The 21,050-nt window shown below is 36.5% G+C and overlaps 1 protein-coding gene across 3 annotated transcripts; it reads left to right on the top strand.

The window, feature by feature from the left end:
• The first annotated feature begins 246 nt into the window (after positions 1–246).
• On the top strand, positions 247–20,589 carry LOC140156879 (uncharacterized). 3 transcript variants are annotated; one of them, XM_072179894.1, is made up of 7 exons: positions 247–440; positions 4,781–4,927; positions 6,354–7,709; positions 9,919–10,032; positions 14,753–14,913; positions 18,122–18,262; positions 19,887–20,589. In XM_072179894.1, exons 2-7 carry the CDS (start codon positions 4,784–4,786, stop codon positions 19,966–19,968), a joined length of 1,998 nt encoding a protein of 665 aa, XP_072035995.1. In that variant the 5' UTR covers positions 247–440; positions 4,781–4,783; the 3' UTR covers positions 19,969–20,589. The 3 variants fall into 3 exon arrangements, with proteins under 3 accessions (XP_072035995.1, XP_072035993.1, XP_072035996.1); XM_072179892.1 differs by having other exon boundaries at positions 9,919–10,095; XM_072179895.1 differs by lacking the exon at positions 9,919–10,032.
• Positions 20,590–21,050: the final 461 nt, after the last annotated feature.

Here is a 21,050-nt window from a genome sequence, read left to right as displayed (position 1 = left end):
AATTCTCTAATTTTTATCCTTCAAGTATAACATTAAAATATGTAGACTTACATCATATTTTTAAATCTAATTATTGACCTGTTTAGTGTGTTGATTTTTCTATATTATTAGTTTCATACATAAATTAGTATGATATTTTAATTCGGCTAAAATAAATTAAAGCAAAAAGTGCACGTTATTTAATTTATTTGTACCCGATTTATTATCTACCTGTGTAAATTCAGCATTCATGGTAGATGGAAGCCAGCGAAAGATGTTGTCATTATAAACAACGTTGGAGGTGCCTGGTAACCATTGAAAATTCTGAAATTTCGATGACCACTAAATCTTCGATTCCACTTAAATGATGAATCATTAGTCCACACAATAAGTGGGTAATGATAGTGATCTTTGTAATGGATTATACAGGGCGTACAAACTTGATATTTTGTCTGTAACAGGTGAGTTTTTCGCAGTGTGATTTACGTGCATTTTTGCCGATAGCGATGATGATATTGACGTCGCGTGATTCATTTCTAATAACTGAATTAGGGGTTCATTCATATATTTTCATGACTAAACGGTTGTTTATGCCCGAGGGGCCGCTTGCGGCCCGTTCATACATGAGTGATGACATGCATTACTGGTCGATCACGATAGAATTTCAGTCTTTAAAACTTAGACTCCGTGGAGCAAGCGTTAACATTGCTACCCAAGCCAAGCAGGCTGGGGTCTGGGACTCAATGTTGAGTCCTACTTTTTTGGTCACGCGCGCCTAGTATAGTGACATCAACATTGATTGGTGGGGAAGGGGGAGGATTGAGGTGTTTGGAAAAAAATATAGACTTGACACCAAAGAAACCTTCATTTCATCACGTTAAAAATTACGGAAATAAGGCCATAACATAGTGTACGCTTTTCCATAAGTGTTCTAACACATTTGTACACACAAAGTAAATAAGATAATTTTTGTTATAATGAGTGAAAAATAAATAAATAGATAAATAAATAAATGAATGAATGAATGAAGGAAGGAATAATTGATACCAAATTTGAAACCGTGGAAGTTTCTATCATTAATTTCGAAATTTAGAGACTGGTCACTTTAAAATCTTAAAACCATATTTTGTGCCCTGTTTAAGTTAGGGATGTTCATAAAATTTTGAAGTTCAATATTTTTGGCTGAAAGTTCTTTCATTTGAAAGAGAATTAAATTACCTAAACAATAAGGGGTCAATCATGTTTCTAGTGCATATACTTTTGAAGTTACAGACAAAAATAGTGTCATCAAATTGCCCAAAATTTTGTGTGTGAAATTGTGACAGCAGGCACATGTACAATGTACACTACTGTATGTGACCCCAGATGACCTCCTATTCTTTACTGTAAGAAAGCTGTTTTGGATGGTCTTGATTTACACACAAATTGCTTTTGAGCTAAATCGAGTGTCCACTTGGTGGAACATGGATTGCACTATGTGATAGTTTATGAATCCAGTATCATGCCAGTACCTACATAAGTCAACATCACTTAGGTTTTGGTTGTCAAAATTAATTTTTAGTAATTTTTTCCATTGAGCCCTACAGTAAAGCCATTTTTGCACCGTACAGGCACATTCCACTTCCCTATGGACGAATAGCGCCACCTATAGTGTGTGATGTGAGCCTGACTATTTAAGTTTACTATTCATGACTGTAACTGTCAAAAAGGTAAATTGGAAATGTGTGAATTATTGTTTTCACCAACAATTACTCCATAGAAGAAAATAAAAGTAAACGAAACATCTCTTGATTAGAAAAAAAAAAAAAATAAACCCGTGCATACTTGTTTTGTTTTATAATTTTAAAGAATGCGGTCTACCTCAATTGAAGTAACGGAGTAAGAAAAAGAAATAAAAGAGAAAAAGAAAGAAAAAATAACAGCATTACATGGATTCGAACTTATGATCTTCGTGTGAGAAGCGGGTGAACTAACCATGAGCCACTGGGGAAGCTTATAATCGCAATCAATTTCAGTGTATTTAATGCTCTGTCCATGCTACTGTATTGTGTTAAAACCCATGTTTTTTTCCTATTTTGCTGCATTTATCTCACTTTAAAAAAAAATATGCACGCAGTTACATTACACATCTTTGTGTCTGCGATATGTATATAGGTAATTATTTCTCCATAAGCCAAATTAGTACGGTCTACCATGGTGTAAAATAAATAGATATTACCTTTTGAAGTTATATTATGTTGGTAGACCGTTATTGCGTCATTAATTATTGTTATCCTTATTATAAATAAATTCGCATGACTACCAACAGTTCTGCTACAGTGTAGTGGTTAGGTTACTGACTTGTGATCACGAGGTCTAGAGTTCGTGTCTCGTTATTGCCGATTTTTTGGCTTTTAAATTCTGCTCTGTATCCCTTTTATAAATTTCAGATGACACCTAAGACTGTGGAATTTATGGATTCATATTTTTTTTCAGTTATGATCAATCGGTGGGATTAGAAATTACTTTAATGGGCGTTCTCGATAGAATTTCATTTATAAATACTTAGACTCTGTAGAGCAAGCGTTAACATGGCTACCCATACGTTTTTAGAGGTCTTTAGGTGTATAATTAAGAATTTTGATTTGGGGTTACAAAATAGGGTATACGTATTAGGGTTAGGATTTTCTATTAGAGTTAGAAATATGTTTTGGGGTTAGGATTTGAAATAAGAGTTAGACCTACCATGGTTACAGTTCCAAAACGGAGGGATCGTAAGGCCTCCTATATAGATATATCTTTACAAGCTGTTGCGGCGACTGAGGGCTATATCACAATTTCATGTATCACCAGAACCGGGGATCAGAAGTGTATCAGAAGATAGGAAAAAATGCTAAGTCCGCAAAGACTGAAAAGTTATCGAGATCAACCTGTAATGTGAGTGATGACATTGAACCTATGACCAGACGCTTATGTTTCAGTCTACATGCGAAGAGAGCATCGCTTCTGAACATCTACATTGGTTAAGGCATGTGACTAGTATACCTAACTAGTCTCAGGTTAAGGCTACCCATATATTTTAAAACATTTAAAATCTGTGGGCTACCCTTAACTAGTTTTGGCATTGTGGCATTTTTTTTTTTTTTTTTTTTTTTTTGCCAGCATGTTTATATATATATTTGCATGCTTTAATTTTGTGTGGCATTTTTTTTGAGCACTATTGAGCACTTTTGTATATTTTTCGCGGTGACGGGAAAATGAACTTTTGACAATTGTTGTCTTTGTGGATACGTGTTTGAATGGACAAGTTATTATTGTGATAGAAGACTGTTACAATAATGCTAAACACCCTTCAAGTTCAAGGCCAAGGGGCTAAAATAAGCAGGAGTGGTGCTGCAGAACGGTTGGTTACTTGAACTTCTTCTTGGTTGCGTAAAGTTTTTTTTTTTTAAACTTCCGTGGTCGTGCCTGTGCGTATCGCGTACACCAGCGTAAATGCAAAAGCAATAACAATCACGCTGATTGGCTGATCAACGCACTTGACAACAAGCCGGCTGACCCATTGGTCTTCGGCGCGGCGCGTAGTAGGCGACCTACGTGATCGCAATTCACCAGCGCGTACCGGACCACGGAAGTTTAAAAAAAACAACTTTAGTGCTGTTGTATTGCTGCTTTAAACTTTTCTTTACCCTCTATGGAAGTTATGTTGTCGGGTAGAGCATTCCACTCTACCAATGTCCTTGGTATAAAGGAGAACTTGTAACAGTTTTTGTTAGCTAGAATTTGTGTAAACTTAGTGTGCCTTGATGAGCGTAGGATCCTGTACAATTATTTTCTTCTTCTTCTTCCTTAATAGTGCTGGCCTCATATCATGTATGAGTATTAGCACACTCATGCACTGCATACTTAGTATTACTCTGGAACCTAGAACACAGCTTTCAACACTGACACTGTCACTGTATATTTTCATGATTTTGATCCAACCGCGATACATGGATTGTATTTCACGTATTTCAAACTACAACACGAACGCAATACACATAAAGTTTTTATTACCGTACTTCCGTGGTCCGAGCTGTGAGCCAAGCTGTACACACAGAAGAAATAACTATCACGCTGACCCATCATTGGTCATCGGCACGGCGCGTTATACGCGACCTTGTCACTTCTATGCGATCGCAATTCACCAGCGCGTACCGGGACCACAGAAGTAATAAAAAATTAACTTTAGGCAATCCTGTAAGCTGTACTAGGAATCATTTTCAATTGAATTTATATTTTTCTAGGACGTTTTCATATTGGTGACGGAAGCATTAGAATTGAGAGGAGGGGTTGGGACAGGATATTTTGTTCAGCCCCCAAAGCACCCCCTGGACACGCCACTGAGAGAAATATGTTGAGTTGTTATTTCTGATTTTGGCCAAGCAACACAACCTAAATCCCCAACAAAAATACAACGACTGAAGGTCATGCATTTCCGGTACAAGTGGATCCACTTGTTGTAAACGCGTTCTCACTAGGCTGTTTGGTACCACGTCCTAGGTGCTACATCTTGGATGTAGCATCGAATCGAGACCATTTATTTCGTGCTCACTAGGCTTGGAAGTGGATTCGATGTAGGATCGAGTCCATGTCCTGGTATCAAGCAGGCCTAGTGAGAACGTGCCCTAAGTCACCCAATAAATTTATTTATGACTTACTATGGCTCTATATTGTAAGTCACCTGACTCCCCTGACCCAACAATACCCTGGGTATATACATACATGTACAATGTATTTAAGACCATGTATTTTATCTTGTCTTTCTAATTTTGACTTAAAGACCATGGCAACAGCAGCAGAGATATCCAGCAATCCTCACCTGACATCTTTGGCTCTTAACATCCAGGAAGATGATGATCCAAAAATGATGTCAGATGAATCTACTGAATCAAATTGGCAGAAGTACAATCAGAAACATGAACAACAGGTAGGCAAACTGTTACAATACTAGCAGCTCTACATATATGTATACTATCTGACCACGGAGAAGCCTGTGCCCGGCAGACTGGGACAACCAAAACTTGATACTGACATGTAAGCCCTGTGAGCACTAGATATAAAATGATGGGTATAATTAAAATTATGCAAAACTGATAATCCTGCATACTGTATTAATTACACCCCTCATATACACCACACTGCATGTTCCCATACGATACGCCTTGCCTGATGACTACTGTAACATAAAATAAAATTAGTAGGATTGAATGGGAAAGTTACAATCAAATCAGGCAAGTGGGTTTAGCTTTCAGGGCAATCATGATTTCAGGGGCTAATTATCTGCATTTATTTTACACCACAAGTTTCCTCTCAGAAGCTACTTTCTATTAAAAATCACCCAGGCTGTAATTTGGTTTTCGATGGCAATTTTGGCATTTTCGGGGGAAGGGGGGATTGCCCTTGGTCCTGTCTATTTTGAGTGATGATTAGTGAGCTTAGCTACATAATGCAGTCAAGGATGTTGCATGTGTATCCAAAACACAAGAAAAATCAAAAACTTTTTTCTGGCTTCAAGTAAAGTTCTCATTCCGTTTACATAATTGTATCTTGATTCCCACAGGAGACATCCACTTAAGGGGGTACTACACCCCTGCCAAATTTTGAGCCTATTTTTGCATTTTTCTCAACAATTATAGCGCATTGGTGACAAGTAAGATGTATAATTATTATAGGGGCAAGGACTACAACTACTGCACTGGAAATTTTATTTCAACACAGACAATAGTTGTGGAGTTACAGTCAAAAATGAGAGGAAACCAATATTTGATCAATAAATCAATAACTACTTGCCGTGAGTTGCTGAATTTTCAGTGCAGTAGTTGTAGTCCTTGCCCCTATAATATACATATCTTACTTGTAACCAATGCGCTATAATTGTTCAGATAAATGCAAAACTAGGCACAAAATTGGCCAGGTGTGTAGTACCCCCTTAAAGGCTATATATTTTGTATGATCAATACATACAAACTTGAATCTTACAATGGGCTATTCCACTTGAAATCCACACATTGGCTATTGGACCTTAATTTCCTACAAAGGGAGTGTATTTTTCAAATGGAGTCGCCCATTCAGGTAACTCCATTTGAAATTCACACTCCCTGTACGGAAGATTAAGGTCATGTCTTCCATAGCGAGTGTGTGGTTTTATGCATGTAGCTTGATCAAATGTTGTACAACATTTTATAGTTGATGATGTTAGGCTTTTTAGAAGTAAAATTTGAGTGTTGGTTTTTGCATTTACCAATTACTATTAAATCAGTGGATTATAATATTCTGCCTATGTTATTGGATTTGAAAGGATGATTTGATCTTTTCACATGTTTACTATATATCAAATTTCTTTGTACTAACAGGAACCAGAGCTTCAAGAGTCCCACCAAGATTATTACAAACAAGACATAGACAATGATAGACCAAGTACTCCCAGTGATAGATCACAAACTCCAGATTATAGACCAGAAAGTACTGGGGACTTAGAGAGAGCAGATACTCCAGATTCAGCTGGCAATAGATCACAAACTCCAGACTATAGACCAGAAAGTCCAGGAGAGTCGCAGAGAGCAGATACTCCAGATTCAGCTGGAGATGCAGCAAGTTTTGATGATGACAAAGAGACAGACGACTACTATGATCAAGCAGCCCAGCAACAGCTTCTCCAGCAAGAGTTGCAGAAACTGAAAGATGAAGGGATACTCCCACAATCAGATGAACCCGTATTTGACTATGATATTGCAGAACGTGTCAAACAACTCAATGCTGAATTGGAGCAGGAAGAGTCCACACCTGAGAAGAAGAACCGGAGAGTGATTTTCAGTGACAATCTGGTGGAGTTTTCACCATCTCCGGATTTTAGTGGAGAGGATGGTAAAGTATCTAGAACTGAGGATCAAACAGATCCAAATGATTTGGAAGTTGCAAAATTAAATTTGAATGATGATGACGAGGAGGAAAACAGACAAAGATTGCATGGTAAAGATGGTGGTGGGGATATATCTGCATCTGGAAATTCAGATGCAAGTGATCTTCCAAATGGTAACCATCAACTTGATAGACTAACTAATGGGGATAGACATAATCTAAATGGTGCTTCAGGAGGAGCTGATGAGAGTGATCAGCCTGATGGTAATTCACAATATATGCAACAACAGTCAGATGAACAACATGAACAGGTACTTTTAGAAAGAAACGGCAAGTTTGAACTCGTAAATGTGAAAGACTTGAGCGCAGAAGAACGGTTCATGATGGGGCTTGAACCGGCTAAAGACCAAAACAGTAACAATTCTGCTCATTCATCCTCTGGTGCTGTGGCATTTCAACCATCACCCCCACCAAGAAAGCAGAGACCTTCCACAGCAACAGGACAGGGGGCAGTCCAACGTCAGCAACTCGCACCACGCAGGATCCAGTCTGCCAAAACTCACCGTGAAGTTAATGGTGCAGAAGGGCATGTGAGTTACAGTACTTTTGAGTGGGATGCCCGGTCCAGTGGATATGGGATGACACCAGAGCAGAAGGCAGCAATGAGAAAAGCTTACAGGTTGCAACTCCAACATCAAAAGGAAGAACAGGAGCAAAGGGAAGAAGAGAAGCAGAGAGCAAAGGAGGAGAGTGAGAAAGCATTCCAGTGGTGGGTCGATAAGAAGAGAGAAGAAGATAAACAGAAAAGGAAAGAAGAAAAGGAAAGAAGGAAGAAGGAGCAGGAGGAAAAGGTAAGAAATTGATTGATTTATAGAATATATTTGTGATGTTATTTGCCATAAAAGTCTTGTAATTTGGTTACAAACATCCAGTGGTCTGCAATTAAGAAAAAATATTTAAGATGATTTTAATGCTCCTAAACAGTGATCCATTGCCAGACTAACTGTTTGTAAAATTTGTGACATTGAATATATTTCAACAATTTTCAAACCTGCAAAGGTGACCCCTTTGTCAAGAGCTCTCAAGTAGTTTTGAAGGTTACAATATTTTGCACCTTATGATTTTCACTCCGTCCTTGGCCTTCTGATCCCTCTCCCTTTTGCTTATCCCAGTCAAAATAGGAAATGAAAATGACTGTCTGCTTTTTAGGCTAATTTTTTTTTTTAATTGACTGTTTTCGCAAATCTTTGGATTTTTATCCCTCCCCGTACAATTTTCTTCTCATCCTCTTCCCTCCCCTCCAAAAAAAAAAATCCTGGTACTGCCACTGATGACAAATCACATGTTTCTGGATGCCCCTGACTTTGTGTTTATGTGACAATAACTTATTTTAGGACAGAAATCAAATCAACAAACTTTGAGTTGATTTGATACAAACTGCCTGAACTTGTGTGAGAGAGCATAACAATTCATTGCTGGGCATAGTATTATTCAAAAATGATTTATGAAGGGGTCTTTGGGCTACATTATATTGGTCATCAAGAATCTAAAAGACCTTTCTTATGGGTTTTGCATAGACTATACATGTATAGTACACTCTATGGACACGTACAGTCGCACTACTATGCTAATCCCATAGATTTGTGTACAAAATTGGGGTTAAAAAACATCAGTTTTTCTTCACAGTAGTAGCGACAGCTACATGATGGTTCAAATTAGCCCCATCTGATCAATCTGACTAAAGGAAAACTATTCATCAGATAGAGCTAAGACCAGATGGTGTGAAATCATATCATTACATTTGTTTTATCATGAAAGTTCTACATGTACATGTTGTAGTAGTGTCTTTTGACAGGAGAGCAATCTTAGAATCATGTTAGGCTGAAAAAAAAAACAAGTTTGCTTCATGCAGGTGGCCTGAAAACCAAAATGCATATACATGTAATAGTCAACATTTATAGTAAATATTACAACAAATCACCATTATATTGTCAAATCAGTGCAGACTAGATTGAGTTATTCCATTTAAATTCCACACTACCCCTGTGGAAGATTTTGGAAATAACTTCTACAGGGGGAGTGGGGGAGTATGAATTTCAATTGGAGGCAGCTCCATTTAAAACTCACCCTCCCTCTGTGGAAGTTGAATATTTCTCAGAGGGTGTACATGTATGAAATTCAAATGGAGCTGCCTAATGTTTTAATTCCATTTGAAATTCATACTCCCCCTGTAGAAGATATTTCCGAAATCTTCCACAGGGGTAGTGTGGATTTTAAATGGAATAGCCCATTAGATGTGAAAATTATAAATTTTGGAAAATTCTAGATTGACTTCATGGGATTTGTGGGTTTCATTTTGCTAAAACAAATCTCAAGCAAAAAATGAGTTCTCAAATATAAAAGAAATGCAGTAAAATGGCACCCTAAAATGAAATATGTACAGCCAGGAAACAAACTTGTCGTTGTTGGGCAGGAAAAACCTCGTATGTGTCATTGGCCCCTGAACATGTTTAGAGCAAAACCTCCTATCAGCCCTCGAATTAACCCTAATGCCGTGGGTGCCCATCCCCACTGCCGTAATGCCCTCAAAATATGTCCTTTACCGACGGTAGCCACTTGCCGTGCCTTCGAATGAAGTTGCCGTCGGTGCCCCAGCCCCGCCCCTTCATTATAAAATCATCTATCAGACTGTTTGTGTGTGTTTTTTTCGCTTCTGAGAAATTGCCTTGGTGCCCTTCTCAAATTTTCAACAGTTGCCGTGATGCCCTCTTGAAATATTACAAACTGCCGTGCTGCCTTGCCTTTTCAGTGAAAATCCAAACCTATTATCAACTTGCCCTAAAAAAGTTGCCATGCGCATTCAGATCCTTAATTCGAGGGCTGCCTCCTACATGTATGTAATCTGTTAGCAGTTTTGTTTTTAAAAACATGTTCAAGGGCCACAAGCAAATAGGAGGTTTTTCCTGCCCAACGATGTTGTGTTTATTAGCCTTTTTAGCTTAACCAGCAACCCTTTATTACATTACCCATCACACATGCACACCTTAATTCATACATCAGGAGTTTAAGGATCCAGAGAGTGTATTCCAAGCGTGGGTAGAGAAGAAAAATAAACTGATGAAGGAGGAAAGACGGATGAAAGCTGAAGAGGAAAGAATCAAATCTCAGGAACAGGTGGCTGAGTATCGCAAGTCTCCCTCATCACATCCAACCTTAGTAGCGTCATCTTACTCACATGTACATTAACATAGATTGAAACTTTTCTATCTCATTTTAATTTGTACGTGTACCTGTGTGTGTTTTAATTTGTTTCATGCGTATTCTTTTATAGCAAGGTTTGATCTTTCCCTAGAGAAGTCCTTTTCAGAGGACTGAATTGTGGAACCTAGCGAGTGCCATCTTCGTCCCTCTGAAGATGGCACTCGCTAGAGTTTCGAAAGCTCAGCCCTCTGAAAAGGACTTCTCTGGGGAAAGATCAAACCATACTTATGTTTACCGTCCTAGTGCCAATTAATTTCAAATTGTATTCTCTTACAGTTAATAAATGTATATCATGGCTTGTTATGGGGCTTTGCAAACTGCTGACTAAAATTTGAATATTTGCTTTTGGAAACTGAATGGAAAGTTTTTCATATATTACAAAATATATTTGTACCAGCTAGCTTTTAGTAGATGATTTGGAATCATGCAAGTTGTATTGTGTATGCAGTTACGGGGGGTGGGGGAGGGGGGGGTACTACACCCTGGCCAATTTTGTGCCTATTTTTGCATTTTTCTCAAAAATCATAGCGTATTGGTGACAATTAAGATATGCATGTTGTAGGGGCATGCAAGGACTACAACTGTTGCTCTGAAAATTCAGCAACTCAAGGCAAGTAGTTATTGATTTATTGATCAAATACTAGTTTTCCCTCATTTTTGACTGCAACTCCACAACTGCTGTCTGTGCCGAAATAAAATTTCCAGTGCAGTAGTTGTAGTCCAACAACTGCTGTTACCACTACACAAATATGTTTCTAAATTAATTAGTGAGTAGGACTTAGTTGTACGGTACTATGACGTAGTACATGTAATCATTATTTAGCATGCATGCATGTCTGTCAATTTGTATGTATCTGAAACTTGGCAGTTTGAAAAATGCTTTATCTTAGCAGGTCTTTACAATATGTAGCTGATTAATTGTCATCAGAATTGATGCTAGTGGCTGATTAAGCTCACCACAGCATGTTGATTGTTGATATGTACATATTTTTGTAACTTTCTCTCTTGACAGCATCGATTAATATATGGTCATTTTCACGGTAAAGGGTGTAACTTTTGATTTTTAGGGTCAAAATTTCAAACCACTTAAATATGTTTCTGTTTACTGTAATCATGCATAGAAGCAACTTAAATTCCAGTAAAATAGTGTTTCAAGGCTTAAACCTTTTGATTTCTGATAAAAAATTTGACATTTCCATAACATTTTGGTTAAAATCTAAGAAAAAATGTATTTTACATAAGCTCAGAAAATTATGACATGAAAGCTGGAATACATGTGAAATCCCATTCCAAAGTAAGTCAACAGATATAAGTTAAATTTTATACCATGTTTTGCTATGTTTGTAATTGCAATTTTGAAAATTTTTAACATCAAGGGTCATTTGCAATGGAAATTTCCCAACCTTAAACATATTTTTTAAGTTTTAATTGGGTTCCTAAAATAATTTAAATGTCTAACTTCATGTACAAATACTACTTGATGAAAGGAACCTCCCAGCCAAGTTTCACAGAAATTGGAGTCATTTTTTAGAATTGGCAATTCAAGCGATTTGTGTTTCGGAGGCTTCAGTTAACAACACAGGTGATCATAAAAGTAAAATATTTGGCTAACTACTACAAGTTGACATGAAAAAATAGGTAAAAAATATCACAATTACCAATTTTCATGCTTTGCTTCTAAGTATTGAATTTCAGTTGTGACAAAAATTAAATTATCACAGCAAGTCATTTTTTTGTTTTTGAGGCTTCATGTTTACAATGGTTAAACATGGCAGAAGTAGTTTTTTTGAAAACAACACTGTTGGGATCATCTAAGCTGTTATTTTCTTGTGTGTATTGAATCAATGATTCTATGCGGCAGATATTGCAGATTTATAACATGATAATTTTTTCACCCATTTGTTAAGTATGGTGTTATTTGCATGTGAAGCCTCCAAACGGGCTTTCTTGGATATCAGTATATTTTTCAAGCATTAACCATAATATCAATTTTTTTTTTTTTTTTTGACATTCTGCACATATCATGCAACAATTACAATGCAGATATCAATATGGAACATACCAATTTAGATATGCATAGATGATAATTAAGTTTACTGTTGTTTCGGAGGCTTCATTTGTTTCGGAGGCTTCAATTGTTAACGGAAAGTTTGTATTGGGTCCCATTTTCAAACGGTGATATATATCTCCATGATTTAAAAACAAGTGACTTGAGGATCTACTTTGCTACATTTTGATAAATAGATTGGATGAGCTCTTTTATTTATATTTGCCCAAGCTTGCTGAACAGTTTGTTTCGGAGGCTTCAAAAAGTTAACGGAAAATCGGCTCTTTGAAGTCAAGATTTTATAAAAATTTTAAAAGCTTGCAAATCAACTAATTTTTGTTACCCATTTCAAGTTAAGATATCAACTGTTATGAATCAAGAAGAAGTGAAGAAATAACCAAGAATTATGAACCAAAGCTATACCCACAAAGTTTGTTAACAATTGTTAACGGAAAATGAAGCCTCGAAACGACAAATATCAAGTCCGGTTCTCAAAAATACAGGGCTGTTCACAATTAAATCTAATGTGGCAGTGTTTACTGAACACATGACCGTACTTTCAGGATAAGAAAAATTATCCATGAACTAACTGAAGAAAACACAGGGTTTTACAAAAATGTTACTGTTTTTTACAGTTTTTCAAAATGGCAATATTAGGTACATTTAAGCCTGCTAAAACTGAACGCAGTAACTCCCAAAGATGATTATGCTACCCAAGGTAGCTGCTAACTAGATGACTTATGTGGCCAAAAATCATGGAATTCTGTGGCTTTATTAGAAAACTACGGATCAAAATGTTAAAAATCCAAAGTTACACCCTTTACCGTGAAAATGACCATATATTCTTTTACTGTTTTACTAGTCTAGTAGCTTAGTTTTACATCTTTTGACTCCATAAAAAAGAAAAGAGATTAAAACTAGCTAGTTTAAAAAGATTATCTGTTTAAATGTAGGTAAATTTGAAATGTTTTTTTGCCCCAAGTGCATGTACACAATGAAGAAACATGTTGTTGCAAAGTCATGTATTCTTTCCTATGGAGTCAGAAGTAAATCTTGCTGATCATTTTCATTAATTTGTACTTCTATCATTTGCATGTGCATGGACATAAATATATGAAAAAACAAATCACAGCAAGTAACTTCATCATTTTTTTAGAAAGACTACATCTCATATTTGAGCTGTGCAGGTAACCCTAAAATGCAATGCATTCACAAAAGTCACCCTTTTTGAAAAACCTGTGATACTGTTGTGTGATAAATTAAATCCCATTTTTTTATCCTCTCTCTAACACTCGAAAGGTTTCCATGATCCAGTGTTTGTGAAATTGGAAAGAAAATGAGGCGGTAATTTGCGCAGAAGCAAAGTTCATCCTACTTTACAATCATGCCACTGATTTCATGCCTAGAATTTGAGATGTGTAAGGTTCTAAAAGAATGGAGACGTTTTCTGTTGTGATTGGCTCATTTTCCTTCTGCGTAGTTTCCTATAGATCAGGTGACACAAGGTTTATGCATATAAAAAAGTCATTAAGGGATTGGTCTACATGTATGGACGGACATGCTTGAGAGAATGCATTTGACCAATTCACTTTTTAAAAGCAACATCAAGCCATGTATCTGATTTGATGCATGCATACTGGCAAAGTGGCAGAATAAGAACAATGCCAATTGCTCACCAACTGTTTGGTATATGGCAGCACATGTCACCTCATCTACACATGTATATAAATGTAGTTTTTACATTTTCATGATATATTGCATGTTTATTACTATTTTGTTTGATATTTGACATAATTCTTGGCACTTTTGTTCCATTACCATATTTGACTTAATTAGCACTCCTCCCCCAGTGCCTTACAGACACAGCTAGGTAACAGAGTCTTTAGCAACCCCTTTTCAATGTACCTGTAAACTAAATTTGGGCAAATGACTTATTTTCATCAAAACCTTCCAGCTTAGGATTGTGACTTCAGATAGAATGTATTTTAAAATCCCCATTCTGACATTTTAATATAATATGCGCCTCCAAATTGAATGACTTGACTCACTAAGCTGATTAGGTCGAATAAATACAAAATCTTTTTGGTTATTTATTTGCATAGGGTCAGGTGGCATATACCCGTAGCAAAAATTTTAAAGAAAAACCGAGGACCATGTTTTTTTTTTAAACATTGACCTATGACTTGTTCCTATCTAACCAAGAACTTTGCACGTCCGAAGCTAAGCTCCAAACAGAGGACCCACTTGACCTTTTATAAACCAACCCAAGACCTGACCCTAACCGGCCTGAGACATCATTTTCATGTTAGGGGCTGGTTTTCTGGTAATTTGGTTTTGGGTGTGTGTTCATTTGCAGGTATTTACACACAAACCCATACTACAGACAGTCACTCCCACACATAATCGATATCTTCTCTCAATTTCAGTCTTTTTGTTGACTGTTCTACCTACTCTTTACCATGTTATGCCTTTCTTACTTCTCACTTGTCCAGTTTAGCAAAAATTGTACTTTGTATTTAACGAAATTGTTTTAATTGATATAAAAACCCATTCATTTATTTCTTGTTTCTATTTGTCTTTTTGTAGGAATCTGAGGCTCAAGACCCAGAATCAACTTACAAAGCATGGCTAGAGAACAAGAAGGAACAGGCCAAGTTGGATAAGACAGTACGAAGGAAGATGGAAGAGGAGAAGGACAGGGCATTTTATGTCAGGGATAGGAAAGACTGTGACAAGGCATTCAAAGAGTAAGTTAGATTCATTTTACAAGTTATAATATGAAGAGCTTTGTTTCAAAACCCCTTACATCCACTTGCCCATTTTTGAGAACACATCATGATGTGTTCTCAAAAATGGGCAAGTGGATAAGGGGTTTTGAAACAAAGCTCTTCATATTTGTTATATCCTCCTCCCTTTCTCCTGAATCACAATCATCATTGTCATGTTTTGAATCAGTGGAAAAAACCCTTTATTTTTTGTATCAAAATTCTTTTAGATTAGTGCAAATTTAAAGGTGCATGTCGTGATCCACAGCCTCATCCCCCCCCACTTTTCATAAAAAAGTAGAGATTTTTATTTCACTGGAAGCATCTGACTACATAATGTGTATGCAGTACAAAAAAAATCCTTGCAGATTAATTTGTTGCAAAAATGTCATTAAATTTGTATTTCCTTCTGGTTTAACAGAATAAAATTACAACACAGTCGCTATAGAGGGTATGCAATACTACGTCACTCATGACAGAGTCATCCTCATTTAAATAAAGTTCTGTCCTCCGTAAGGTACCACAGGACAATTCGCATGAAAATACAATAAAACAGAGAATAGGTACCGGTATGGTTGTGGAATCGATCTAGAGACCTGTCCCTCTGTCATCTTAAGCTATCTTAGAACTGTCCTCCAACATGTCTGCCATTTCAATTGTTATACCGTTCCGGTTGGTTTATTGCATAGGGTCTATATATGAGCACATATAATCATGCAAAACTCGCAAACGCAAAATTAGAATCAACCGGAAATTTGGGAATAAGCGTTTTTCCTGGATATCTAATGAAAAATGTCATAAAAAGTTGATGATCATGAAATACTCCTTTAATTAGTTAATTAAAATGGCCGTTTCGTGACAGGTCCATCATTAATATTTTGTTTCAATGAGCTCTACTCCATTATTGTTATTGGTTAGTTGAGGGTTCGCATTCAATTATTTACCAAGCCATTTTATGTAGCCACTGATATCAAAAGGTTAATTTATGTAATCACAATTGATCTTGACAGACCTATCAATTTTAGATGGCACTAGCTTTGCTACATGTATGAATGTTACTCAATGATTGGAGTTTAGAAGCAATTTTAAAATAAGGTTGCTAGGCCTGTTGGTTTGTTAAAATTGTGTTCTTTTGTCTATATGCTGCAAAATGTGTAAGCCTAAATATACATAATTAAAACCTATATAATAATCAGGCGGCGGATGACATGATCGAGCCGGCAACTCGTGAAACCGCCCGGCCGTATGGCATTTTCCATATACTCGGTTAGTTTTGGGGTTCATTATCGAACCCCAACGGTTTTAGCTTATATTTATATTATTTATCAACATAGGCCTATTTGTTTGTGATATTTTAAGCGTTTTAAAATTTCAAAATAATCCCATTCAATTACACGCGGTTGACGATGAAAATTTACTGAATTTAGGGAATGCACGTCATACACCACCTGATAATAATTGAAGGTATTTTGTTTGCAAATGTTTTTTCTCAAATTTAGAGTTGGGTTTAGGGTTTTGAATTGTCAAAATTGTTTTTGTTTTTTTGTTTCTCTTGGTTTACAGGCCTTCATTTTTGAAAATTTGCAGGAGCTCTGTTAATCACTCTCCTGAGTTTACTGAGGTGCTCAACAAGGAGCTCAATCTTTTAATATCTGTAGGGATTCAAGTAGTGAGGGGCTCAGTAAATCATATATACTCCTGGAATGTTGTTAAGGAGAGCTGTAGGAGCTCTGGTACAATCAAGCTCCTCAAAAATGAAGGCCCGGGTTTAGTTTGGGGTTAAAGCATAAACCCCAGTAAAAACCTCCTTCAGATATATGCTGTCAAGATTTTGCGTTTATTATCATAAATTGATCACCAATATGCATTGTAGACTGATCAATAGGTACATGTCCTCCCATAACACTGCCTTTTGCCTGTTACCATAGTGTCATAATCACCATGGTTACTTGTCGTAATCCATAGATTAAGATATAGCATCAATATATGTCTCCAAATTACGCTCGCAGTAGATGGACAGATTGATTATAAAGCAATAAAACTCATTCTGCTCTAATGGAATTACTGAAATGCACATTAGGCTCACCATAGCAACTGCTTGAATTATGAAATACTGTCAAGTACCAAATTTTTGTGTTCATTAAAATTTCACAAATTTTATGAGGGACATGGATTTGCGAAAATTTTCTTTGGTGTTAATATTTCATTTCCATATGCCTTATAAGAAAATGTATAAAATTTGCCAAAATTACATGCTGCAAAATTTATGGTTCTTTCAAATCCCAAAAATAGTGTGCTGCGAATATATTGTGCTGTATATCATGTGAGTGTATTTTTAAAAATCTACAGAGAACTATAGATTTCTTGAAAAAGGGAAAGCTGCATGGTGTGCAACAGCAATTTATTAGAATAAGGCCAGAAATCTTTTGGATAAGCCTCAAATATACCAAAAGATGTTTATTTAGTTGGTTGGGTTGGTTGGGAGTTTCGCTTTTTATATTTCCAGCTTTAATATATTCATAATTGTAGGGAGCAAAGATGTAAGATATTCTGGGATAATATGTAGGGTTTTTTTCTACAAGTTTTTGATTGAAAATGTGGAATTTAAACATTTGCTTCTATTGCCAGTTGTATGTAGGTTGAACTAAATACTAAATGATTGGGATTGAGCTATATTTTATTTGGGATTGAGATATATTTTATTTGGGATTGAGCTATATTTTAATTGAGATTGAGCTATTTTAATTGGGATTGTGTAGACATGTTTGAGCTAAGGAGATACATGTGAATGAGACAAGCTGTTAAAATTGCAAGGCAAGTTATATTAACACTGCCAGGATTTGGACCACAACCTCAATCCCTTTGCCAGTATAAGCTTCCATCATTGTATTCCTTTTAAAGTGCGAGCTTATTATTACTATGTACAGTTTCTGGCAGAAGAGAACAGCAGTTGTTTACATTTTGAGAGCATGCACAGCGTAAACACAGAAGTGGGGTTTCTGATTGGTTAATTCAATCGTCAGACAATCATAACAGCATACTGATAATCTAATTGTCCGATTACGCATCAAAACATTGGTCGGTGCAGATCGGCGCTCTTAAAGGGAACACAAAGCCTCAATCTGAGCAAGGGACTGCCTTCTTCTCTGAAGCCGAGTGTAACCATGAAGTGTTTTTTCTTTCATTGCAGATGGCTCAGGTCTAAGAACTCCCAACTGAAAGAGGACAGATCAATGAAGCGTACCGCAGCATCTCACACGCAGAAGAAAGCTAAATTATCCAGGAAATCAAGACAACTGGCCAAAGCCTTACAGATTGCAGAGGCCTACAGGTATACAGACTACTATGGCTATAGATTCTGATAATGGTTACAATGTATGTGTGTTATTGTGGTATAGCTAGATTATTCATCCAGTAGATTATTCATCTAGTTCAAACATTGATTTGAAATTAAATCAAATACTGCATGGAAATAAAAATGTGCAACTCACTATAAATTGAGTTTGGTAGCGATGTAGGTGCATATTTCGCTGGTTGCTGTGATGTATCACACTTACTATTCTAATCCCGCAGAGATTGAGTACATGTGTACTTACTGTACAATAGCAGGTTTGACCGCATGCTAGCAGCTCAACGATATAAAAGCACTGACAGCACTACCAAACTAGAGATAAAGTGTATACTACGTTGCATCCAGAACCACAGAATTTATCAAACATTTGATTGATGGTGATCTGAGAGTGACGCTTAACTGTCTCAGCTGTCACACACACATATGGGACCCAATGGCTGAAAGGTTATCCTGGTCTTCTATAATGAATTACATCACCATCAGTCAGTTGTTATGAAGTCTGGTTGTTCCAGATGCAACATAGCATAATGAGTCTAATAGAGTTGCAAATTTTATTTTCAGTTTTTGTCCAATATTTGAATGAATTTCAAAATGAATTTCTATGTATTGTTTAAACATACATGTCTGCTGATTATATTAAGCCATACACCATGTGCACATACAGGGAGGCATCTGTAAACTGTAGCTATATACAGTTTGATCAGCTTGTGATCGGCAGGCCTTATAACATCGCGGATTAATATCAGTACATTTTATTTGGAGAATTGTCTTCTGACATCACGCCAGAAGTATTACAAATTATTAATTGAAGTCCTATACTTTGTCTACTTTTATTTAACACGCGCAGTAGACCAGAAAGGTCAACTGACTCAACTCTATCCCTCAAAACGTGGGTCTACTTTTTGGCGTCGTTTTAAAAAGCCGGACAATTCTTGCCGATTACAAGCTGATCAAAGTATAGTGTAGATTTTGATGAAGAGCTTTACAATTTAAGAAAGCTCCACCATAGATTGGTACTGCTATAAGATTTGGTATAGGGCATCATTTCAAGTTGCTGGCCTTTATGTTTGAAAATTATTAGATAATATCACTGTAAAGCCAAAAATAGTGGAAGAAAAATATACCTCAATGCTGTTCACTGTGAAACAAAAAGAAAATATACCTCAGTGCTGCAAGCTGCAGCTACACAAGTAGATCAACTGAATGCCAATGTAAAAAAAAATCAGGATTTTACACATTTTGAATGTAAGTTGACATGAAGTCATCGGTTTTTGACAGTTAACAAATAGGCTGAAAATATAACATTTGTTCTATTATAGTTGCAGAGGTATCGATCAAAATATGATCTTTAGCTCGGGTAGTTTCCAGCCTTGTTTCCAGAATTATAAAATATTACAGAAGTTTTGGTACATGTCCTATAAGGCGCATGTGACACTTTGTGTATAAAAATCAGAATGTAGTGGGGGGGGGGTGCAGAATTGGAAAGAGTCTTAATATCTAGAATCCAATTTTAGTGCATGGAAAGGGTAAAGGAAAGAATGGGGAAACTAATTCTATAAAGTAAAATTGCTACACTATGCACACTTTTTTGTATTATATGCAGTGATGTAGTCGAGACCTACAAAAATGAGACAGAGACCTTTACCTCTGAGACAGAGACCAAGACCAAGACCTCAAGACCGTGAAAGAGAGTGAGACCGATAACAATGAAAACTGAAGATAATCTTGCAAAACACAATCTCGCTTCTGTTATTGGCAACAATATACTTTATGCCATTGCTTTTACTGTTATAGTATTTGTCAGCAAATATGTCTCCTCCAATGCTATTGGACATTTTCATAATCTGACAGAGGAGGATGGATAAGCTATGTGACTGTAATGACAAAACAACTGCAAGGTATCGGTAGGTCTCAAGCACAAGACTGAGACTTTTACTACCGAGACCAAGACCAACATGAAAGGTCTCGAGACTGAGACCAGTTCACAAGACCTACGTATACATTGCTAATGAATTGATAAATTGAAAGACATATTCTGTATTTTCTGACTGCATATGCTGCAAGTTAAAACCACACTACAGAGAAAGTAACAAGAATGTGCTATTCAGATGAAAGCCATACCTATGTAAAACATGAGGGTGTGTGAATTTCAAATGGGGTTATCTGAATGGGTGACTCCATTTGAAATCTGCACCCCTGTGTGGGAGATTAAAGGCATGTATGGATTTCAACTGGAATGCTTGATGGATGAAGGGTAATGTGAAGTAATTTGTTAATAAATCATAGACAGTAACACTATGGCTGTTAAGATTTTTTTTTAAGTCCCAAGATCTAAATATTACCATTTAAATTCAGATTTTTGTTTTCAATTAAGTCAATACCCAGTAAGGGTTGTTGCTTATATCACACTATCCCTGATTCTTGTGCATTTGCATTGTGACTTGCAACATTTATTCTTAAGTAATCAGGATTTGTCCTCTGAAATTAAACACCACAAATGAAATAGGTTGGAAAATGTAAATGCTATGTGTATTTTATATTACAGTGAGTGTAAGCTTTGCTTGTGTTGTGTGTTTATGCATTTGTGTGGGCTTTCACAGCTAGCAGCATATATGCTGCCTATATGTACTTGTACATTTGCTTGTTCTCAATTTCACTTGGAATTGGTGGCATAACTCAAATTCACACCCTCGCGGATAGTGAGAACCAATCAGAGCAAATGTTAGTAAAATACGAGGTGTGCATAAATATTGTATAATTGCGCGGG

This window comes from Amphiura filiformis, chromosome 7, assembly GCF_039555335.1.
Source record: "Amphiura filiformis chromosome 7, Afil_fr2py, whole genome shotgun sequence".
NCBI lineage: Eukaryota > Metazoa > Echinodermata > Ophiuroidea > Amphilepidida > Amphiuridae > Amphiura > Amphiura filiformis.
Note: the sequence above shows the minus strand (reverse complement) of the source record. Positions and strands in the feature narration are given on the sequence as shown.

Excerpts from the sequence above, each read along its gene's own strand:
- LOC140156879 (XM_072179892.1), top strand. The coding sequence starts at position 4,784 with ATGGCAACAGCAGCAGAGATATCCAGCAATCCTCACCTGACATCTTTG. Across the intron at positions 4,928-6,353 it reads ATCAGAAACATGAACAACAG|GAACCAGAGCTTCAAGAGTC; the intron begins GTAGGCAAACTG and ends TTGTACTAACAG. Across the intron at positions 14,914-18,121 it reads TGTGACAAGGCATTCAAAGA|ATGGCTCAGGTCTAAGAACT; the intron begins GTAAGTTAGATT and ends CTTTCATTGCAG.